The sequence below is a fragment of the Cebus imitator genome, unplaced genomic scaffold (genome assembly GCF_001604975.1).
Source record: "Cebus imitator isolate Cc_AM_T3 unplaced genomic scaffold, Cebus_imitator-1.0 Scaffold178, whole genome shotgun sequence".
Lineage (NCBI taxonomy): Eukaryota > Metazoa > Chordata > Mammalia > Primates > Cebidae > Cebus > Cebus imitator.
Genome location: NW_016107493.1, coordinates 4,121,717 through 4,146,809, shown reverse-complemented (window position 1 = coordinate 4,146,809; position 25,093 = coordinate 4,121,717). Strand labels below are relative to the sequence as shown.

General features: G+C 39.9%; 2 protein-coding genes across 4 annotated transcripts in view; both read left to right on the top strand.

The window, feature by feature from the left end:
• C2CD6 (C2 calcium dependent domain containing 6) overlaps window positions 1–25,093 on the top strand; it is a 173,435-nt gene that overhangs the window by 56,451 nt on the left and 91,891 nt on the right. The gene's annotated exons all lie outside the window — the stretch shown is intronic.
• LOC108315766 (oral-facial-digital syndrome 1 protein-like) lies at window positions 16,908–20,068 on the top strand. 3 transcript variants are annotated; one of them, XM_017545305.2, is made up of 2 exons: window positions 16,908–18,771; window positions 19,048–20,068. In XM_017545305.2, exons 1-2 carry the CDS (start codon window positions 16,968–16,970, stop codon window positions 19,989–19,991), a joined length of 2,748 nt encoding a protein of 915 aa, XP_017400794.1. In that variant the 5' UTR covers window positions 16,908–16,967; the 3' UTR covers window positions 19,992–20,068. The 3 variants fall into 3 exon arrangements, with proteins under 3 accessions (XP_017400794.1, XP_037600465.1, XP_037600466.1); XM_037744538.1 differs by having other exon boundaries at window positions 17,272–17,348; window positions 17,380–20,068; XM_037744537.1 differs by having other exon boundaries at window positions 16,968–20,068.

The window sequence follows — 25,093 nt, the reverse complement described above, 5'->3', positions numbered from 1 at the left end:
ACAGAGTCTCACTCCGTTGCCCAGACTGGAGGTACAATCTTGACTCACCACAACCTCTGCCTTCCAGACTCAAATGATTCTCCTGCCTCAGCCTCCCGAGTAGCTGGGATTACAGGCACATGCCACTACTGCCCAGCTAATTTTTGTATTTTTAGTAGAGATGGGGTTTCACCATGTTGGCCAGGCTGGTCTTGAACTCCTGACCTCAAATGATCTACTTGCCTCAGCCTCCCTAAGTGCTGGGATTACAGGCATGAGCCACTGCACCTAACCCTCAATGAACTTTAATTCTTAATTTCTTTCTTCACCCAGAGGTTATTCATGAGCACATTGTTTAATTTCCATGTATTTGTATAATTTTAAATGTTTCTCTTGGTGACTTCTAGTTTTATTCCATTATGGTCAGATAAGAGACTAGATAAGATTTCAATTTTGAAAAGCTTTTGAGACTTGTTTTTTGTCCTAACATATGGTCACTCCTGAAGAATGTTCTGTGTGCTGATGAAAAGAATATGTTTTTGGCAGCTGTTAAAGTGAAATGTACTATAAATGTCTGTTAAGTCCCTTTGGTCTATGGTGTAGTTTAAAACCAGTGTTTCTTTGTTGATTTTCTTTCTAGGTGATCTGTCCAATGCTGATAGTGGATTGTTGATGTCTCCAGCTATTATTGTATTGGGGCCATCTCTCTCTGTAGATTTAATAATATTTGCTTTATATATATAGGTGCTATAAACAATATCTACAATTGTTATTCTCTTGCTGAGTTGATCCCTTTGTTATTATTATATAATGTTCTTCATTATTTTTTTTTGACAGCTTTTTACTTGAAGTCTGTTTTATCTGATGTAAGTATACCTATCCCTGCTTGCTTTTGGTTTCTGTTTGTGTGGAATATCTTTTTCCATCTCTTTGATTTCAAGTGTTTGCCAGTGAAGTGATTTTTCTTTTAGGCAACATATATTTGCATCTTGTTAGGTTTATTCATTCAGCCAGTGTATAGTTTTTAAGTTGGCATTTGATCCATTTAAAGTCAAGGTTATACTTGATAGGTGAGGATTTTTTTTGTCTGTCTGAGTTATTTCAAAGGACTTGTCTTCAAATTCAGAAACTTTTTATTCTGCTTGGTCTAGTCTGATGTTAAAGTTCTTGATTGTATTTTTTATTTCATTCATTTAATTAGTCACAGCATTCCTATGTTATGATATCCATCTCTTTGTGGAATTTCTCACCCAAATCATGATTTTTTTCCCCTGATTTTATCAAATCATCAATCTATATTCTTTTGCATCTCAGAGTTTCCTTAAGGTTATTATTTTGAGTATTTTTCTGGAATTTTATGTATTTCCTTATGCTTGGGATCTGTTACTAGAGAATTATTCTGTTCCTTTGTGTTATGTTTCCTTGCTTTCTCATGTTTGATATGTCTCTAGGTAGATTTCTTCATATCTGGTATAATAGTCACATGTTTTGGGGGAGTTTTATAGGGAAAGACATTTTGTTTAGATGGGTCTTGAGGTGTTGTTTCAGTAGGGTACATTGCATTTGATTCTGGACGGACACAGTAGTGTAGTCACCACGTAGTTTTTCAGCTGCAATCTGTGCTTGTGTCATTTGTATCTCAGTGGCCTAGGCTGGAAGAGTTTACAGCAGTGGTGGTGTAGCTTTGCTGGTGGTGAGCAAAGTTTCTTCCTACACAGGAAGGAAGGAAAAGTCACCTAGATTTAGCTTGTGGGACTTGGGCATAGTTCATAATGGAGAAGGGAACTAACTTAACCTTACAGGTGATACTCTTTAGGCCAATTTAACTGACCTAACAACAACTGTTGTTGTTTCTACATCTGACTGTATATGAGGAGCTATTGTGTTATATGCTGGATCATCTCCATTTCATAAACATCAGAATTATTGGAAGAGTCATGTGTAAAGAAGTGCTAGTGTGACATACAAATCACTGCTTACCTGTCTCCATGTTCCCTTCCAGAGGGTTCAATAGAAAAATTACAGAATTCTAGGAGGACAAAGGGAAACCATGGCCTTCCTTAAGGACTTAAAGGCAGCAGAGAAATTAAGAAATGCATTATCTCAATACAACATTCCTATATGGCCAGTAAAATTTGCTAATGGAGCTGGAGACTTACAGTGCATTATTGCCAACTGAATTCAGTTGTTGCCTCCATACCTTAGCTTTTCCAAACATTGTGACTTACTGAATCCATTACACAGACCGCTGACACTTGGACATTGCAAACACACCTTTTGTACACCACTGACACCTGAGAACTAAGATCAGTTTGTAAACATTTGTAGTACTCCTTTAGGGATACCTACCCATCTACCATTTTCCACCAGTGGGTGGGTTGGGATTTAACCTGAATATTTGTACCCTCTGATATCCATACATTTCATTGTATAGATGATGTCCTATTGATTAGCAAGTTAAAAGCCTTAGTCTCAACAGTCATGAACGTGGTATTACCACATCTCCACTAGCAGAAGTGGCTGATAAACTCTGAAAAAATTAGGTGTACTGCTTACCAGATAAAGTTTTTTGGGTCTGTCTGGGCAGATTTGCAATGGGCAGTCATTTTGGCAGGCAAAGAAAAATTATTGTCTTTTTACAGTCTCCCTACCTCTGCCCCAACCACCAAAGAAGGAGGCCCAGTACCTTGATGGGCTCTGGGTATAGAAGGTGGTATGGCTTCACTTGGGCATTCTACTATGGTCTTAATCTTGGCTAATCTACAGACTGGCATCCTTTTAGTAGGGCCCAATTCAACAGGCTGAGTTAGAAGCTGTCCAGCAGGCTTATATTAGGGGATCTACAATCCTACTGACTTCTTTGAGCTATGAATCTCTGTACTGATTGGAGCCTCTGCCTGAAGACACCCATTGGGATTTTGGACTTGTTCACCTCTGACATAGCTACCAGGTACACTATTTTTGAAAAGTAGTTATTACCTTGAGTACCTAGTACCAGTAGCTACTGAGTTCTTGTCAAAAGTGAACACTCTAGCTGTGGAGACCTTGTGGCTCTTTGACTTTTCCCCATCTTGAGGTGGGTCAAGTTGGACTCAGCAACTAACAAGGTAGAAAAGGCCCAACAAGCCTCACATGCAAAATGGAAATGGTAGATTCAAGAACACAGACATCCTGGCCCCAGCAGTATTTCTTCTTTACATTAAAAAGTGGCAATTATCCCTTTAGGGGAAAGCTTGTCCCCAACTCTGTTCTCTGAAGAAAACTGCTGGTTAATTAGGGCTTTACCATAAAAAATATAGTCCCCTGTTTCTGATTTTGGGGGTTTTTTTGAGACAGAATCTTGCTCTGTCACCCAGGTTGGAGTGCAGTGGTATGATCTTGGCTCATTGCAACCTCTGTCTCCTGGGTTCAAGTGATTCTTCTGCCTCAGCCTCCTGAGTAGCTGAAAATACAGGTGTGCACCACCATGCTCAGCTAATTTTTTTATTTTTAGGAGAGATGGGGTTTCACCATATTGGCCAGGCTGCTCTTGAACTCCTGACCTTGTGATTTGCCCACCTTGGCCTCCCAAAGTGCTGGGATTACAAGTGTGAGTCACTGTGCCCAGCCCCGTTTCTGACTAAGGAGTCTTATTCTGGCAGCATGTATAAAACTGGCAGGATAACTTGACAGCTTGTTAGTAGGGTCAAACCCTAGAATTTGCACTGTCTCTAACAATGTTGACAATGAGAATGGGATGCTGAACAGAGACATGGCTTTCTGGAAGAGAAAGGAAAGAAAACCCTGTAGACTGGGTTAGGGAATATGAGAAGATTCCTTGGATTTTAGTGTCAAATACATACCCAAGTGATATGAAGCAGGGGTTTGGGAAGGGAAATGGCTAATAAGGGTCTTGCCCTTGTATTGCCTGTTAATAACTGTTCAGAGGCTGAGTTGTGACAGGTAGGATTGAAACAAACCACCCAAACAGTGCCTTGTTTGTTGCTCACTCTCCCTTAGTGGTGGGGAGATGGGGAAGAAGGCGATGACTTCAGCTGCTTTAAGGAAAAGTCCCAGCATGCTGGGGAACTTCAGGCAGGTGAAGGACACAAAGTTTTGTGGTTCTATGAGACATATGCACCAAAGGCTCCCACGTAGAGGTATAGCAGCATGTGCCGGGAAGAAAAAAGTCCCTGAGCCCAGGAGCTTTCTGGAGGCACATAAGTACATGGGAGGAGGTAGTAAATACTGGGATGAGTAGGCGAAATAGAAAAAAAAAAAAAAAATCAAAAGGACAGCAAAAACAAATATTGAAAGTAAAAAAAAAAAAAAAAAAAAAAAGGCTTCCTGTTAATCCAGCTTTATTCCATAGGCAAGTGAGGGCCTCTTGCTCCCTTCCTCTCTCTCTGTGCTCCTAGTCTGAAAGTAATGTAAACTCCTGACAGCTGTTGGAGCGTCTCTGCCCTGCCCTCCCCCTGCCCCCACCCTCCCTGCCACTAATACACAGGTGAGTCTGTGTTCTGGTAGGGAAAAAAAAACTCCACAAAAACCTGAAATCAATTAATATGGTTTAAGCAAAACTTACTGTGGGGAAAAAGTTAGTGATCTTATGCATAGGGCTCTCTGCCAATTCAACATATGTCATGTGCCACATAATGATGTTTTGGTCAACAACAGACCACATGATACCGTTTGGTTCTGTGTACCCACCCAAGTCTCATCTCGAATTGTAATCCCCATGTGTCGAGGGAGGGGCCTGGTGGGAGGTGATTGGATTATGCTGTTCTCGTGATAGTGAGTGAGACCCAATGGTTTAAAAGTGTGGCACTTCCCCTTCACTCGCTCACTCACTCACTCACTCAGTCTCCTGTTGCCTTACAAAGAAGGTGCTTGCTTCTCTTTTGCCCTCCACTTTGTGAGTTTCCTGAGGCCTCCTCAGCTATGCAGAACTGTAAGTCAATTAAACCTCTTTTCCTTGCAAATTACCTAGTCTGAGGTAGTTCTTTAGAGCAGTGTGAAAATGGACTAATACACTAAATAGGGGATGGTGGTCTCATAAGACCATAATATCGTATTTTACTGTACTTTTTCTATGTTTAGATACACAAATATTTACCATTGTATTACAGCTGCCTACAGTATTTAGTTCAGTAACATGATGTACAGGTTTGTAGCCTAGGAGAAATAGGCTACGTCCCGTAGCATAGGTATGTAGTGGGCCACACCATCTAAGTTTGTGTAAGTACATACTATGAGGTTTACACAGTGACAAAATCACCTGATGACACGTTTCTGAGTGTATTCACATTAAGTGGCACGGGACTACTGCTGTTATAGCATCTATTGCTAAGTGTGTGTAATGAAATTGATGTGTTACACACTTGTAATGTGAATGCTCATAAAATCTCAAGGGAAACGCCCCCATTCCGGGCATTATCACATATAGAGCAGTCCTTGCCATTTGCCACAGGTGATTAGATCAGGATTTAAGTGAGTGTGTCTGCCCTCTGTTATTACAATTCGAGATGAGATTTTGGTGGAGACATAGAGCCAAACAATATCATGTAGTGTGTTGTTGATCAAAATGTCATTATGTGGCACATGACTACATATTGAATTGGCTGAGTGCCCTATGCATCACATCATGTTGACTTTTTCCCCACAGTAAGTTGTGTCTTGAAAATACAGGTGATGCCCTTTTGGTTGGCAAATCAAAATCCTCAGTTTCAGAGGCCCGGATTATGGTGTTTATTACACCTCTGCCAACAGGAGTGGCTGACAAACCCTGACAAATTAAAGGACCTGCTTGCCAGGTCAGAAGTTTGAGACCAGCCTGGCCAACATGGGGACACCCCATCTCTACTAAAAATACAAATTAGCCAGGTGTGATGCACACACCTGTGGTCCCAGCTATTCAGGAGGCTGAGACAGGAGAATTGCTTGAACCTGGGAGGCCAAGGCTACAGTGAGCTGAGATTGCACCACTGCACTTCAGCGTGGGCAACAGAGCAAAACTCTGTCTCAAAAGAACTATATGGAAAGATTTATAACACTCAATTCCTTTAGCAATCAAAGAAAAAACTCTCTCTTTGATCCCCTACTAGTTTTTAATTGTTTTGAGTTGGGAAAGACTATATGTACTTCACTTTGGCATTCTACTTAATCCTTTATGCAGCATGCTTTGAAAGGGGCCTACACCAACAGGCCTTGCTAGCCAAATGGTAATAATGTGTTTAGGGGTGCATCTGTCCTGGTCCTAGCATCATTTGGTCTTGCACAAAAAGTGGCAGCTATTAATTTAGGCAATACCTTTTTCTTTATTCTGCCACCAAAAGCAAAGCCACTGGCTAAGTTGGGGCCCTGGATTCATATTTTCCCCTAAATATCTGGACCAGGTTCACTGATAGTTCAGCAGATGAAACCTGATGATGTCAACTGGCCCACTATGGCTGTTTAGCCCCAGGGCCAGCTATGCACATTCGAAAATGGATTTGGTTATTTCACTCAGTGGGCAGAACTCTGGCCAATACTCTCCCTAGAAGAACTTATACCCAATTTTATGTGGACATTTCGATGAGTTTTGACAAATGTATATTTTTGTGTAATGATCACCCATTATCAAGAGCTAGAATGTTTCTATCACTACACCATTAAATGTGATGTTATAGGGTTTTTATAGATGTTCTTCATTAGATTTAAGAAAATCTCTTCTAGTTTGCTGAGAGATTTTATGAATAATGAGTGCTGGATTTTGTCAGATGCTATTTCTGAAATTAGGGACGTGATCTTTTTTTTAGTATATTTATATAATACAGTATTAATGCACTGATTGTTTTTTTCATTGTTAAATCAACTTTGCATTCCTATGATCAATCCTACTTGGTTGTAATGTACTATCCTTTTCGTATATTATTGGGTTCATATGCTAAAGTTTACAAAAGAAGTTTTTCACATATAGTCATGAGAAATGCAGGTTTGTAGCCTTCTTGTAATGTTGTTATTAGTTTTGGTAAAGTTGGTATTGTAGAATGGGTTGGAAAATATTCTCCCCCCTTCAGTATTCTGGAAGAATTTATGAATAATTTGTTCTTTTGCTATTTTCTTAAGGTGGAGGCTGAGGTAAACAATTTAAGATATTTCTTTTTTATTACATACATTATTGCTATAAATTTCTAAGTACTGCTTTAAATGTATCCCATAAATATTGACTCGCATTTTTATTTTATTCAGTTCAAAACACATTCTTATTTATCTTTCAATTTCTTCTTTGATGCATCAGTTACTCAGAAATATGGTTTTTAGTTTCCTAACATTTGAAGATTTTCTAGAAATGACTAATTTAGTTCTATTTAGTCAGAAAACATATTTTCTATTTGAATCCTTTAAAATTAATTGAGACTGTTTTGGCGTACAATTTTGTATATCTTGGCCTCCAGCTGCATCCATGTTTCCCCAAAGGACATGATTTTATTTTGTTACAGCTACATGGTATTCCATGATGTATATGTACCACCTTTTCTTTATCTAGTCCATTGATGATGGACACCTAGGTTGACTCCATGTCTTTGCTATTGTGAATGATGCTGTGATGACTATACAGATGCATGTCTTTTTGGTAGAACAATTTATTTTTCTTTAGATATATACCTGGTAATGGGATTGCTGGCTGAAATTGTAGTTCATTTTCAGTTCTTTGAGAAATTCCTAAACTGCTTTCCACAATGGCTGAACTAATTTACATTTACGCCAATACTGTAGAAGCATTCCCTTTTCTCTGCAGCATTGCCAATGTCTGTTACTTTTTGACTTTTTAATAATAACCATTCTGGCTGGTGTAAGATGGCATCTCATTGTGGCTGTGAATCGCATTCATTTCTCTGATGATTTGTGATGCCGAACATTTTTAAATAGGTTTGCTGCTTGTCTGTCTTCTTTTGAGAAGTGTCTGTTTATGTCTTTCCCTCACTTTTTATGTGATTGTTTTTTGCTTGTTCAACTGTTTACATTCCTTAAAGGCTCTGGATGTTAGTCCTTTGTCAGACTCAAAGTTGTTTGTGAATATTTTCTCCCATTCTGTAGGTTGTCTGTTTATTCTGTTGATAGTTTCTTTGGCTGTCCAGAAGTTCTTTAATTTAATTAAGTCCCACATGTCAATTTTTGTTTTTGTCTTGATTGCTTTTGAGGACTTACTCGTAAATTCTTTGCCAAGGCCAATGTCCAGAAGGATATTTCCTAAGTTTTCTTGTAGGATTTTAACAGTTTTAGGCCTTACATTTAAGTCTTTAATCCATAATGAGTTAATTTTTGTATATGGTGATAGGAGTCCAGTTTCATTCTCCTGCATATATACATCTACCCCAGCACCATTTATTAAATGGAGAATGCTTTCCCCATTTCTTATTTTTGTCAACTTGGTAGAAGATCAGTTAACTGTAGGTGTGTATCTCTATTTCTGGATTCTCTATTCTTTTTAATTGGTCTGTGTATCTGTTTTGTACAAGGACCATGATGTTTTGGGTAGTGTAGCCTGGTAGTATAGTTTGAATTCAGGTAACATGATGTCTCCTGCTTTGTTATTTTTGCTTAGGATTTCTTAGAACTGATAAATGAGTAAGGTTTCAGGATACAAAATTAATGTAAAAGAATCAGTAGCATATCTATATACACCAATATACTCTTAATATGCTGTCAAGCTGAGAACCAAATCAAGACCATAATCCCATTCACAATAGAAAAAAAAAAAAANAAAAAAAAAAAAAAAAGACCTAGGAATACAGCTAACCAAGGAAGTGAAAGATCACTACAAGGAGAATTACAAAATACTGCAGAAAGAAATCATACTTGACACATGTTCATGGATTGGAAGAATCAATATCATTAAAATGGCCTTGCCATCCAAAGCAATCTACAGATTTTAAATGCTATTTCTATCACTCTGCCAATGTCATTTGTCACAGATATAGAAAAAAGCTATTCTAAAATTCATATGGAGCGAGAAAAGAGCTCACTACATTTTTTGATGTTTGATTGCTGACAGCTGTTAAGCCTCACCTCTCTTTCTCTTCTGTCCCACATGTCAGCAAGTAATAAGAAGACCTAGCTGTGCCCTTCTTTATTGCCACATAAGCCCCTTCCTGCATGTTTGGGAACCCTTATCCCAGCCCCACCATCTAACTACCATAAAAATTCCAAGCCAGTCTTTTTTCCTGGTTTCTCAAGCCATTTTTTGACCAGCCTGGGAGGTCTTTCATGTTCTCCAAGAAAGCCTTATTATGTAATAATTCTTTTCATGCCCTCTTGGGATGTATTTAGTATCATCAGTCTCAACATTCAAGTCAAACTTTGGGTAAGAGTTCATCCTGACTGTGTGGAATGGTCACAACAGCACAGAAAGCATGGTGTTTAGACAATGACTAGGGGTCTCTCTTATCTTGTTTTAGCTTATTCATAGGCTTTGCCACCTGATAGCAACTATGCACTTTGAGCTGTTGCCAGCTTGCTAGCTGGCTCTTTGAACTGTGCTGCTTTGTACTACATTTGATGAGTCTTACTGAGCCTCTGTTACTGACTTAACTGGCCTAAGGGCCTAAGTCAGATTTTGTGGTGCTTTTTTTTTAGTATTTAATTGGGATTTAGGGAGGGAGGACAGGCCTGGCGCCCTCCTTAACATATCACTGTGTCGTGTGTCTCTGCCTGAACCTATCTGTGCATCTTGGCTTGAATTATTTGTCTCAATTCCGATATAAGCCATGAGTCACACTAGACTTGAAGGAAGCATTCTTACCTTGTGACCAACCAATTGCTTGGATGTCTCAACTGGGCATTGGCCTTCATTCTGTAGCTCTCTTGGGAAAGACTCCACCCTGTATGATATATGGCCCCATTGACGGGCACTTGTATAGAGGAAAGGCAGTCACTATTTGTAGGGACACCATTATTTGAAGATTTGTATTGCTGATGTTCACAATTCTAAAAAGCAGTTAGTTTTATTGCCATAGTTCCATTGCCAGGAAGACCCTATCTCTGACAATACTGATTTAAGGAGGGAGAAATGTATAATACCATAAATATGGTAGAGAGATCTCCCTCAGAATATATAAATAACAAAAAGAGGAAGGAGGATGCCAAAAAGTAAGAAAAAAGAGTAAAGAAGAGAGGCTAGTTACTCATGTGTAGAATCTAAAAAAATCAGCCTCATAGAAGTGGAGACTATGATGATGGTTACCAGATGCTAAGTAGTTAGTGGGCAGGGGTGAATGGGGAGATGTTGGTGAAGGGATGTCTAATTACAGTTAGATAGAAGAAATAAATTTCAGGAGATCTATTGTATAGATATGTTGTATGATATGTTGTATTCTTGAGAAATGTAAAAAGAGTAGGTGTTACGTGTTCTTACCAGAAAAATGATGACTATTCTTAATTAGCTAAATTTGACCATTTCAAAGTGTATATATACTTCAAAATGTCATGTTCTATACAATAAAAATATAAATATCTGCCTATTTAAAAAATAAAAACTATTTTTAAAAAACTCAAATTTACACTAAAAAATGCTAGATTTGTCTTATAAAAGAAGCATTTTCAAAGTTAAAAAAGAGGAGGGCCTTATATTGAATATTAACCCATGTATATTAACATAATGACCTCATTGGAATATGTCATTCATTCAGCTAGCTGGAATTAATACAAATTTGTATGAAGTTTTAAAAAAGGAAAAAAAAAACAGCCAGATGCAAGGGGAAGAAACAAAAAACTGAAAGAGGTCTACAATTTGACCCAATTGGACATACATGTAAAATATACATAAAAAATAAAAAAATAAAAGATTTTGTCTGCCTTTATCTCTGAAGGGACACTGCCATCACACACAAACTTTGCAGACAAAATCTTTTATTTTTTTATTTTTTATGTATATTTTATTGCACTTTAGATTCTGGGCTACATGTGCAAAACATGCAGGATTGTTGCATAGGTACATACATGGCAATGTGGTTTGCTGCCTCCATCCTCCCATTACCTATATCTGGCATTTCTCCCCATGGTATCCCTCCCCAACCTCCCTACCCCTCACTGTCCCTCCCCTAGGCCCCCCAACATACCCCAGTGTGTGATGCTCCCCTCCCTGTGTCCATGTGTTCTTATTGTTCAACATGCACCTATGAGTGAGAATATGTGGTGTTTTTCTGTTCTTGTGTCAGTTTGCTGAGAATGATGGTTTCCAGATTCATCCATGTCCCTACAAATAACACTCATCCTTTTTTACGGCTGCATAGTATTCCATGGTGTATATGTGCCACATTTTCCTTGTCCAGTCTATCATCGGTGGGCCTTTGGGTTGGTTTCAGGTCTTTGCTATTGTAAACAGTGCTGCAGTGAACATATGTGTGCATATGTCTTTATAATAGAATGATTTATAATCCTTTGGATATATACCCAGTAATGGGATTGCTGGGTCAAATGGAATTTCTATCTCTAGGTCCTAGAGGAATCGCCACACTGTCTTCCACAATGGTTGAACTAATTTACACTCCCACCAATGGTGTAAAAGTGTTCCTATTTCTCTACATCCTCTCCAGCATTTGTTGTCTCCAGGTTTTTTAATGATCACCATTCTAACTGGAGTGAGATGGTATCTCAATGTGGTTTTGATTAACATTTCTCTAATGACCAGTGATGATGAGCATGCTTTCATATGTTTGTTAGCCTCATAAATGTCTTCTTTTGAAAAGTGTCTGTTCATGTCCTTTTCCCACTTTTGAATGGGTTTGTTTGTTTTTTCTTGTAAATCTGTCTTAGTTCTTTGTAGATTCTGGATATTAGCCCTTTGTCAGATGGGTAGATTGCAAAAATTTTTTCCCATTCTGTTGGTTGCCTATTCACTTTAATGATTGTTTCTTTTGCTGTACAGAAGCTCTGGAGTTTAATTCGATCCCATTTGTCTATTTTGGCTTTTGTTGCCAATGCTTTTGGTGTTTTAGTCATGAATTCCTTTCCTATGCCTATGTCCTGAATGGTATTGCCTAGGTTTTCTTCTAGGGTTTTTATGGTGTTAGGCCTTATGTTTAAGTTTTTAATCCATCTGGAGTTAATTTTAGTGTAAGGTGTCAGAAAGGGGTCCAGTTTTTGCTTTCTGCACATGGCTAGCCAGTTTTCCCAAAACCATTTATTAAACAGGGAATCATTTCCCCATTGCTTGTTTTTGTCAGATTTGTCAAATATCACATGGTTGTAGATGTGTGGTGTTGCCTCGGATGCCGCTGTTCTGTTCCATTGGTCTATATCTCTGTTTTGGTACCAGTACCATGCTGTTTGATTACTATAGCCTTGTAGTATAGTTTGAAGTCAGGTAGCATGATGCCTGCAGCTTTGTTATTCTTTTTTTAAAATTGTAGTTTAGGTTTTGGGGTACATGTGAAAAACATGCAAGATTGTTGCATGGGTACACACATGGCAGTGTGATTTGCTGCCTTCCTCCCCATCACCTATATCTGTCATTTCTCCCCAGGTTATCTCTCCCCAACTCCCCACCCCTCACTGCCCCTCCCCTATTTCCCCTGCCAGACCCCAGTGTGTGATGCTCCCCTCCCTGTGTCCATGTGTTCTCATTGTTCAGCACCTACCTATGGGTGAGAACATGCGGTATTTGATTTTCTCTTCTTGTGTCAGTTTGCTGAGAATGATGGTTTCCAGGTTCATCCATGTCCCTACAAAGGACACAAACTCATCATTTTTTATGGCTGCATAGTATTCCATGGTGTATATGTGCCACATTTTCCCTGTCCAGTCTATCATCGATGGGCATTTGGGTTGGTTCCAAGTCTTTGCTGTTGTACATAGTGCTGCAGTGTACATTTGTGTGCATGCGTCCTTATATTAGAACAATTTATAATCCTTTGGATATATACCCAGTAATGGGATTGCTGGGTCAACAACTTTGTTCTTTTTCCTTAGAATTGTCTTGGCTATGCAGGCTCTCTTTTGGTTCCATATAAAGTTTAAGGTGGTTTTTTCCAGTTCTGTGAAGAGGGCCATAGGTAGCTTGATGGGGATAGCATTGAATCTATAAATTACTTTGGACAGTATGACCATTTTCATGATATTGATTCTTCCTAACCATGAGCATGGAATGTTTTCTTCATCTGTTTGTGTACTCTCTTATTTCCTTGAGGAGTGGTTTGTAGTTCTCCTTGAAGAGGTCCTTCACATCCCTTGTCAGTTGTATTCCTAGGTACTTTATTCTCTTTGTAGCAATTGTGAATGGCAGTTCGTTCTTGATTTGGCTCTCTTTAAGTGCAGACAAAATCTTAACTGCTGCATACAGGAACACAGGTATGACATTACATTGATGACATCTTCCTCCAAGGAGATATACTTGATATATTAATTTAGGACATAGAATTATTCACAAAATTATTCACAATTATTCACAAAAGAATTGATGAAAAGAGGACAGGCCATTGCCCCACAGAGCTAGGCCAGCTACCTCAGCTAAAGTCCTGAAAATTATTTGCTAAACTGAGAGCTGCTCTATTCTGACACTATCAAGAAAAAGTTATTGATAATCTCAGCACCTACAACATTCAAGCCCAACAATCTTTAGGTATTTTTGGGTTCTGGAGGCAACATCATCCTCATATTAGTCCATTTGGCATTGTTATAAGGGAATAGCTGAGGCTGAGTAATTTATAAAGAAAATAGGTATATTTGGCTCGCAGATCTGCAGGATGTACAAGCATGGTACCAGCATCTGCCTAGCTTCTTGTGAGGCCTCAAAGGTTTTACTCATGGCAGAAAGTGAAGGGAGAGCAGGAGTATCACATGGCAAGAGAGGGAGCAAGAGAGAGATGCCAAGCTCTTCTAAACAGCCAGCTCTCATGGAAACTAATAGAGCGGGACTCACTCATTACAAAAGGGACAGTACCAAGACATTCATGAGGGATCTACCCCCATGACAAAAACACCTACCAGTAGGCCCACCTTAAACATTGGAGGTGACATTTCAACATGAGATTTGGAGGGGACAAACATACAAACTATATCATCCTTGTTTACAAATTTTATTTAAGCCTACTTATGCTATTACTTGCAAATTGTCCCACCTTTGAATGGTGTCCCCTCTAACAAAAGACCCAAGAATCTAAGTTACAATAAAACGATCCTTCCTGTTAGTGTCCCCAAGAAACTTCCTTATTAGAAAGGCTTTAGCAACTTCTTCTCATTCCTCCTAGAAACTCTGGACTTCCCATTATAGCCATAAGTTGATCATGGGCTTCTGATGCAAAAAACTGCTCTTCTTCATGCTGTGCTAGCTACGATTACAGTGGCAATTACTGGCCACATATCAGAAACAAAGGCTCTCTCTCATAGGCCCTGAGCCTGTGACCCTTTATACCCAGCTTCCCATTATTATTTGGTCATTAAGTAGCATCCTTCAAGCTCAGCACAACTACTAAAGCCTCCTTGCTACAGAACAGAACCAAATCCAGGCAGGCTTCTGGAATATCAGAGTTGTAGGCAGTAATGGCCTCCTCTATCTTCGATTCATTGCCAGATGCCACAGTACTAGAGGAGGTCATCTTTCTTCCAAAGCCTTTGGTTACCTGGGGAACCCTTGGAACCAACTCAGTGAACAGCAATGAGAATTCATACATTTGTGGATGACATCATCACCATCACATATGATGGAACTTGCTGGAGAATTGTTGCTTTTCATCCCTTAATCAGATGTACTTGATAAAAGATTGGATCCAAGAGTCAGCACAATTGGCCTAATCTCAGGCAGTCATCATAGCCCTGGTTGCCCTGGCCAACAGTATGACTCATCTGCGCAGTTTTATACACTCTTGGACCATTGCCAATCATCTAGCTGTCTAGTATGGCCAATGGCACCAAAATTCTTTATTCAAAGGTACCCTCTTTGGGGTAAATAATGCTGGGAATCTCTTACCTCACAGATACTCAAATATAAATCGAGGCCACATATATCTCTGCACATACTAAAGCCACAATACAATTCCTGATCAAGGCACTCATTTCACATCTCAAAATATACAAAGCTAAGCTCTTGAATAAAGCATTCAACAGAACTTTTATTCTCCTCGCAGGCCTCATAGAGTTCTATAATGACTTACATAAACAAGATCATATTCAATGAAATGAAACATGGCATATTTCAGTCAAACATTAGAGGTGAACTGCAGTAGTCTCAGTCTATTTCTTGAAGTGAGATTATTGACAACTTTTAAGCCTCACTTCTCTTTCTTCCTCTTCTGGGAAAGGTGATAAGAAAGTCTGCATTTTCTTGTCTTTAGTACTGGCACACAAACCCCTTCCCACCTGTAGTAACTCTTATCCTAGCTCCACTTACCTTTTTTTTTTTTTTTTTTTTGAGATGGAGTCTTGCTCAGTTGCCCAGGCTGGAGTGCAGTGGTGCCATCTCAGCTCACTGCAATCTCTGCCTCCCAGGTTCAAGCGATTCTCCTGCCTCAGCCTCCTGAGTAGCCAGGATTACAGGCATACACCACCACGCCCAGCTAATTTTTGTATTTTTAGTATAGACAGGGTTTCGCCATGTTGGCCAGGATGGTCTTGAACTCCTGATCTCGTGATCCACCCACCATGGCCACTCAAAGTGGTGGTTACAGGCATGAGCCACCATGCCCAGCCCCTAACTCTACCTTCTAATCATCAAAAAAATTGCAAGCCAGTCTCCTTTAGCCATTCTCGTACATGTGGAACCTGCTTGAAAGGCCTGCCCTGCTTTCCCTAGAGACCTCAATTAAGTAAGTAATAAATATTTTCCTACCTTCTTGGTATGTTTGTGGCATCAGCAGTCTCAATATTTGAACTAGATTTTGGGTGGAGTCCATCCTACATCCAGGATGGCCACATCAGCAGCAAATTAAACAATGAAGAGGAAATAATGAACAAAATGAAAGAAGAGACACAAACATACTAAAGAAATCAATAAAATAAAAACATAATGCTTTAAAAGACAATTATTTGGAAAGAATGATCGAGGAAAAAGAAGGCATAAATAATGTGAAGAACTAAAAAAAGGGTATTACTACAGATATACCTGCAGACATTAAGTAGGTCATAACAAGATATTGCAAACAACTTTAAACCAGTATATTTGAAGTTTTGATGAAAGGGACTGAGTTCTTGAAAATACAACTTTACCAAAATTGACACACGAATAAACAGAAAATTTAAGTAGTTGTAGTACCTATTTTTAAAAATGGTATTCAGAACTCCAGGCGTGGGTGGCTTGACTAGTGAATTCAATTCTACCAATAATTTAAGGAATAGGTAATGATAATATAATACAAATTATTACAGATAATAGAAGATGTAACGTTCCCCATCTTGCAGGTCAGTGTAATTTTCATGTCAAAACTTGTCAAGAATGCTACAAAAAGAACAATTATAAGCTAATCTCATTTACATAGATGTAAAAAGTATAAGCAAAATATTAGATAAATCCAGTGAGTCATAAAAAGATAATACATCATGAACAAGTCAAGTTTATTCTGTAAGTACAAGGATGATTTAATTTTTAAAAAGTCAACTAGGCGAGACGTAGGTGACACTTCCGGCCGGTGCCAGGCAACGGAGCGCATGCGCCATAGCTCTCCAGACCAGGAAGGCTATATTTAGCAGGTCTCTAGGAGTTGCAAGATGGGATGTGAGATGGTCCTGCCTCGCCGCTTTCAGTCCCTAGTCTCTGGATCCCCGCCCTCCAGACGCCTTTGAAATGTGCCTGGGTCACGGTCCTCATTCATGCCTCAGAACCGCGAAGAAAGATGCTTGCATGTTTGCTGTAAAACATAGTTGGTAGTGAGAGGTAGAGAGTGTTCAGCACCCTTGTTCCTCCCGACCCCCCTGGACAGAGGCAGGGCTCTGAGGGAAGGATTCCCCCTCATCTTGGCCCTACAGCCCACGGTTGGGCGCTAAACCCAGGCCACCGCTGGGCGAGCGAGGCGGGCTCCGGAGGAAGCTGATGCCTAATGATGGCTCAGTCAAACATGCTCCACGTGGCTGATGTGTTGAGCCAGGATGAACTGCGCAAAAAGCTATACCAGACATTTAAGGATCGGGGTATACTGGACACACTCAAGACACAACTTCGAAACCAGCTAATTCATGAGTTGATGCATCCTGTATTGAGTGGAGAACTGCAACCTCGGTCCATTTCAGTGGAAGGGAGCTCTCTCTTAATAGGCGCCTCTAACTCTTTAGTGGCAGATCACTTACAAAGATGTGGCTATGAATACTCACTTTCTGTTTTCTTTCCGGAAAGTGGTTTAGCAAAAGAAAAGGTATTTACTATGCGGGATCTATTACAACTCATTAAAATCAACCCTACTTCCAGTCTCTACAAATCACTGGTTTCAGGATCTGATAAAGAAAACCATAAAGGTTTTCTTATGCATTTTTTAAAAGAATTGGCAGAATATCATCAAGCTAAAGAGAGTTGTAATATGGAAACTCAGACAAGTTCAACATTTAGCAGAGATTTTCTGGCTGAGAAGCTTCAGCTTATTGATGATCAATTTGCAGATGCTTACCCTCAGTGTATCAAATTTGAGTCTTTAGAAATAAAGCTAAATGAATATAAGAGAGAAATAGAAGAGCAACTTCAGGCAGAAATGGGTCAAAAGTTGAAGTTTTTTAAAGATACTGAGATAGCAAAAATTAAAATGGAAGAGAAAAAAAAGTATGAGAGGGAATTAGCCATATTCCAGAATGATTTTGAGAAAGCTTGTCAAGCAAAATCTGAAGCCCTCATTCTTCGGGAAAAGAGTACCCTTGAGAGAATTCAAAAGCACCAAGAGATTGAAACAAAAGAAATTTATGCTCAACGGCAACTTTTACTAAAAGATATAGATTTACTAAGAGGAAGAGAAGCAGAGTTGAAGCAAAGAGTTGAAGCTTTTGAATTGAACCAGAAGCTCCAGGAAGAAAAACATAAAACCATGACTGACGCACTCAGGAGACGGGAGCAGAATATAAAGAGTTTCGAGGAGACCTACGACCAAAAGCTCAAGAATGAACTTTTAAAGTATCAGCTTGAACTAAAGGATGACTACATCATTAGAACTAATCAGCTCATTGAAGATGAAAGGAAGAATAAAGAAAAAGCTGTTCATTTGCAAGAGGAGCTCATAGCTATTAGTTCAAAAAAGGAGGAACTCAATCAATCTGTAAATCGTATGAAAGAACTTGAGCTTGAGTTAGAGTCTGTCAAAGCCCAGCTTTTGGCAATAACAAAACAAAACCATATGCTAAATGAAAAGGTTAAAGAGATGAGTGATTATTCACTACTAAAAGAAGAGAAACTGGAGCTTCTGGCACAAAATAAATTACTTAAACAACAACTGGAGGAGAGTAGAAATGAAAACTTGAGTCTCCTAAACCGCCTATCTCAGCCAGCTCCTGAACTTGCAGTCTTTCAGAAAGAACTATGGAAAGCAGAAAAGGCTATGGTAGTTGAGCATGAGAAGTTTGAACGCCACAGGAAAGCTCTGCACAAACAACTACAAGATGAAATTGAGCATTCTACACAGCTGAAGGCCCAGATACTAGGTTACAAAGCTTCTGTAAAGAGGTTAACTATTCAAGTTGCTGATTTAAAATTGCAACTGAAGCAAACTCAGACAGCCCTAGAGAATGAAGTGTACTGCAATCCAGAGCAGTCTGTGTTCGATCGTTCTGTCAATGGATTAATAAATGGCAACACGGTGCCTCGCAATGGAGAGATAAGTGGGGATTTCTTGAACAATCCTTTTAAACAGGAAAAAGTTCTAGCAGGTATGGTTGAATCAAGGATCACAAATTATCCAAATGCAGGGGTGGAAGGTAGTTCCCCTGATTCTGACCTTGAGTTTGTAGCCAATACTAAGGCAAGGGTCAAAGAGCTTCAGCAAGAGGCCGAACACTTGGAAACAGCTTTTAGAAGTTACCATCAGAGAGCCATTAAAAACCCTGCCAAAAGCCCGCTACCAGCAAAGAGCCCACCATCTCTGCACTTGCCGGAAGCCTTGAAAAATATTACTTCCAGTTCCCCAGAAAGACACATTTTTGCAGAGGACAGAGTTGTCTCTGAGCAGCCTCAAGTGGGCACACTTAAAGAAGAAAGGAATGATCTCTTGGAAGCACTGACAGGCAGTGCAGCCTCGAGGCTATGCTGGCGCACTTCCCCCAGATGCCTCTTCTCCACACCCCTCCCAAAAGCAAAAAGAAGCCTTGAAAGCGAAATGTATCTGGAAGGTATGGGCAGATCACACGTTGCTTCCCCCGGTCGTTGTCCTGACAGAATGCCCCCGCCATCACCCACTGAGTCTAGGCACAGCCCCTCGATCCCTCCCTCCTCCAGCCCTCCGGAGCAGAAAGTGGGTCTTTACCAAAGGCAAACTGAACTTCAAGACAAAAGTGAATTTTCAGATGTGGATGAGCTAGTTTTTAAGGATAAGGAGGAATCTAAATCGTCTTTTGAATATGCAAGAAACGTGCCAAGGCAGTTTGAAATGGATGGGCTCTCTCCTGCCGGGGATATGCCTCATGTGGGCACTGCTGCAGCTGCTGTGCCCCTCTCATACCAGCACCCAAGTGTACATCAGGAACAAATTGAAGAACAAAAGGAAGAAGAAAAAATATGGGAACAGCAAGTGAAAGAACGAGGGCAGAGAGAAGAAAGAAGGCAGAGTAACCTACAAGAAATTTTAGAGAGGGAACGAAGAGAACTAGAAAAACTGTATCAGGAAAGGAGGATGATTGAAGAATCACTGAAGATTGAAATGGAAAATGAATTAGAAATGAGTAATCAAGAAATGAAAGACAAATCTGCTCACAGTGAAAATCCTTTAGAGAAATACATGAAAATCCTCCAGCAGGAGCAAGACCAGGAGTTGGCAGATAAGAGATCAAAAAAGATGGTCCAAGAAGACTCCCTAGAGGACACATTGCAGTCTAGTGACAAAGTAGAATGTTTAACAGGCTCTTCTCATGAAGAACCAGATGACTGTTGGTAACTATGTTTGCTGCCCAGCTTCTAACTTACATACCATGAAAAGTTACATAACATTTACTTCTTTTTAAATGATTATCATCAGACTCCCCCCCAAAAATTCAACTAAATTGACTGCATTAACAGAATAAAGGAAAAAAAAAAAAACTGGCTCTTTCTATAAACTCAATGGATGTGGAGAAAAGCATTTGATAAAATTCAACAATCACCCATAGCAAAAATTCTTAGAAAATTAGGAGTGAAGCAGAATTTCCTTAATCTAATAAAGGTTTTATGCAAACCTGTTATCCCTGCTTCTGAACAATAATGTCCTTGAATTATTATTCAGTACAATATGGCAAGAAAAATTAAAATAATTGGGAAAAAAGAACTAAAACTATTCCTTAAAGATGATATGATTGTATACTTAGAAAATCAAAAGCAGTTCACATAAAATGTTGGCATTAACAAGAAAATTTAACAAGGTTTTTGGATACAAGGTCAATATACAGTGTTTAAAAATATGGTAGCCACAAAGAACTATAAAAAATCTTTAAAAATACTATTTACCATAGTAGCAAAAGTATTGACTGCCTAGGAATAAACTTCAGAGCTCATTTTTGGTCTGTTCAGGGAATCAGTTCCTTCCTGGATCAATCTTGGGAGTGTGTATGTGTCCAAGAATTTATCTGTCTCTTCTAGGTTTTCTAGTTTGTGTGCATAGAGGTGTTCATAGCTATTTCTGATGGTTGTTTTTATTTCTGTGTGGGGTCAGTAGTAACATTCCCTTTGTCATTTCTAATTGTTTAGATCTTCTTTACTTCTTAGTCTAGTGGCCTATTTTATTAATTTTTTCAAAAAAATTTTTGAATTCATTGATTTTTTGAATGGTCTTTCATGTCTTGATTTCCTTCAGTTCAGCTCTGATTTTTTTTTTTTCTCATCTTTTGCTAGTTTTGGGGTTGATTTGTTTTTACTTCTCTAATTCTTTCCATTGTGAAGTTGGTTGATAATTTGAAATCTTTCTAACTTTTTGATGTGGGCATTTAGTGCTATGAATTTCCCTCTTAACAGTGCCTTAGCTGTGTCCCAGAGATTCTAGTATGCTGTATCTTTGTTCTCATTTTCAAAGAACTTCTTGATTTCTGCCTTAATTTCATTGTTTACCCAAAAGTCATTCAGAAACATGTTGTTTAATTTCCATATAATTGTATGATTTTCAGTACTTTCATTGTGTTGATTTCTATTTTTACTGTACTGTGGTCCAAGATCATATTTGGCATGATTTTGGTTATTTTACATTTATTGAGGATTGTTTTATGTCTAATTATGTCGTTCAATATTAGAGTGTGTGCCATGCGGCAATGAGAAGAATGTATATTCTCTTGTTTTGGGTGGAGAATTCTGTAAAGGTCTATGATCCATTTGGTCCAATGCTAAGTTTAGGTTCTGAATATCTTTGTTAATTTTCCGTCTCAGTGATCTAATACTGGCAGTGGAATGTTGAAGTCTCCCGGTATTATTGTGTGGGAGTCTATGTCTCTTTGTAGGTCTCCAAGAACTTGCTTTATGAATCTGGGTGCTCCTGTGTTGGGTGCATACATATTTAGGATAGTTAGGCCTTCTTCTTCTTGTTGGATGAAGCTTAACTATTATGTAATGCCCTTCCTTGTCTTTTTTGATGTCTCTAGGTTTCTTCAACATCCGTTCTTTCATTCTGACTTTGGAAAACCTGACAGTTATGTGTCTTGGGGATGATCTTGTGTAGAATATTGCAGGAATTCTCTGTATTTCTTGAATTTGACTATTGGCGTCTCTAGCAAGGTTGAAGAAGTTTTCATGGACAATATCCAGAAATGTATTTTCCACATTGTTTGCTTTTTTCCCCTCTCTTTCAGAGATGCCAGTGATTTGAAGATCTGGCTTTTGTACATAATCCCATACTTCTCAGAAATTTTGTTCATTTCTTTTTATTATTTTTTTCTTTACTTTTGCCTGATAGTCTTATTGCAGAAAACCAGTCTTTAAGTTCTGAAATTGTTTCCTCAGCTTGGTTTATTCTGCTGTTAATGCTTGTGATTGCATTGTGAAATTCTTGTATTGTGTTATTCAACTCTGTCAGACCCATTAGATTTTTTGTATATCAGCTATTTTATCCTTCGCCTCCTATATGACTTTATTGTGATTCTTATTTTCCTTGGATTGGATTTTGCCATCTTCCTAAATCTTGGTGATCTTTGTTCCTATCCACATTTTGAACTCGATTTCTATCATTCCAGCCCAGTCAGCCTGCTTAAAAACTCTTGTTGGAGAGCAGGTGCAGTTGTTTGGAGGACATAGGATACTCTGGCCATTTGAGTTACTGGAGTTATTGCATTGGTTCTTTGTCATCTCTGCATGTGGGTATTCCTTTAACTGCAGTGTGGATTGACTTCTTTTCTGGATGTTTTCACCAGATCATCCACATTTCTGATATGGGTTGGCTGTGTCCCCATCCAAATCTCAACTTGAATTGTATCTCCCAGAATTCCCATGTGTTGTGGGAGGGACCAAGAGGAAGGTAATTGACTCATGGGGGCCGATCTTTCCTCTGCTATTCTCATGATACTGAATAAGTCTCATGAGATCTGATGGGTTTAGCAGGGGTTTCCACTTTTGCTTCTTCCTCATTTTCTCTTGCTGCTGCCATGTAAGAATTACCTTTCACCTTTTGCCATGATTCTGAGGCCTCCCCAGCCATGTGGAACTGTAAGTCCAATTAAACCTCTTTTTCTTCCCAGTCTTGGGTATGTCTTTATCAGCAGTGTGAAAACAGACTAATATTCAGTCTTTATTTGAAGCCGACTTCTTATGTCTGGTTTCAGAATGGGGGTGTTATTGAGGTATTTTTGGTATTGAAGCTTCGGGGTGTGATCCAGCATGTAGCACTGATTTGTCAGTTGTGTGGCTTCCAAACAATGTGGAAAATACACTCTTGCTCAGTTGTGTGGCTCACCTATGTTTCTTCACAGTTGCAGCCATGTTCCCTCTCAGTGCTCTGAAAGTGCAGGTTCCTCTCCCCATTAAGTGCTGCTGTAATTCTCTACTTGGCACTCCTGGGCTGCCCACTACAGCTCTGGGGTGATCTCAGTTTTTATGTTCTTTCCCCAGCTAGAGGCAGCAGAGGGAGAGATCTTAGTGGCAGTTGTGGTCAAGTGTCATTTGCTTGACTCCTGGGGGCCCCTGCAACAGCATGGAGAGATCCAGGTCAGCAATCACCCAGTACAATCAGCCCAAGATGGAGGGTCTGTGCTGTGGAGCCAAGCCAGGGATTCCCTGTCTGGTGATGAGCCACAGGGAATGTGTAGGACCTATGGGAGATGGACTGGCCCCCTTTCCTTGGGTTGACTGCAGATTGTTGGAGGTGTGGATAAGGAACTTAGGGTCTTTCCTTCTTTGTTAGTCTGAAGGTGGCAAGGACAGTTCTACTGCAGAGGCAGTGGCAGAGAAGCTTTCAGTTGCCCCTGGAGGTTCTAGAGAGTTGCTGAGTAGGTAATGGCTCAATAACTCTGGTGGTGGGTGCTGGAGGCCAGGCCTGGAGGACCTGCCCAGTGAGGAGATATGGGAATGGCCACCCACATAATAGTATGGTCACTTTTCCATAGGGTTTCTGCAGTATGCTTGGGGATCCCTAGTCATCTCAGATTTTTCAGAACCTAGAGGTGCCATCAATGAAGGCTGCAAAACAGTAAAAATGGCAGCCTGTCCCTGTCTCTGGGAGCATTGTCCCAGGGAGGTACAGACCTATGGCTGGCCCAAAGACACCTGTAGGAAGTGGCTACAGACCCCAATTGGGATTTCCCACCTGGTGACAAGGAATGGGATCAGGACGCAGTTGAAAAGCAGTCTGGCCGTATTTTGGTAGAGCAGCTGTGCTGTGCTGGGGGTCCCTCTTCAGCCCCTGGTTGCCTCACATACTTTGAAGCCCAAAAGCTGGAATGACTAAGTGGCCTAAATGCTAAGATGGTGACCCACCCTTCCCCCAAGAGGTCCTTCTTAGGGAGGTGCAATGCCACTACTAGTAGCTTGCTAGAATTTCAAGCCAGTGTGTCCTGTCTTGTGAGGCGCTGTGGAAGTAGGGGCCTGTGGGCCATTGCTGCTCAGCCCCCTAGATTTAGCCCCTTTCCTAGGGGTATGTACGGGAGTCTAACCTCCAACTTTGCTAGAGCTGCAGCTACGTTTGCAAGAAAGCCTGAGTATCTAAGGCTCCAGGGTCTACGCATGTGCCTGAGTGGCTGCTCTGCTGAGACTGCAAACAGCTCTCTCAGACTAAAGACTGAAGGCCGTGGTGGAGTGGTTTGCAAGATCTCCTGGCCCCAGGATTGCAAAGATACGTGGGAAAAGCGTGGTTTCCTGAGTCACTCATTCACTCACCGCTTCCCTGGGCTGGGGAGGATCCCTGTTGCTCCCAGGTGAGCCATTGTCCTGTCTTGCTTTCCTTCATCCTTTATGAATCAAGTTGTTTTCTTGATTAGTCCCAATATGAGTACCTGAATGTTTCATCTGAAGGTGTTGTACTCACCCCTTCTGTTCCCCTCTGTGGGAGCCATGCACATTAGCTGCTTCTGGCTGTCCATCTTGGCTATTCCCATCTACTTGTATCCTCTGACCCACATATCTTCCTTTCCTTGTCCCTCCATCCCACACCCCTAGTAACCACTGTTTCGTTTCTCTGTATGTGTACATTTCCTTATTTTTTAGATCACATATTCCATATCATATTTCATCATATCATGTAATATTTTTCTTTCTGTGTCTGGCTTATTTAAATTAACATAATGTCCTCCAAACTCATCCATGTTGTGGAAAATGGCAAGATCACATTCTCCTTTAGAGTTGAATATTCTATTACATACCAATTTATTTATCTATTTCTTCACCTGTGTGGTCCCATAGCTCCTTAAAATCAAATACTGTATCTAAGAAAAAATTTATAGCCCTAATATACAGCCAGGCATTCCCATAGAAGCATAGTACATAGAAATCCATAGATGTATTTATCTAATGCTGGGTCAGATAGAGCCTTGGTCACTATGACTTATGGACAAGAAAGGTCATAGCCAGAGGTATAAATCAATTTTTCAAAGG

Coding starts and splice junctions, on each gene's coding strand:
- LOC108315766 (XM_037744537.1), top strand. CDS start 16,968: ATGATGGCTCAGTCAAACATGCTCCACGTGGCTGATGTGTTGAGCCAG.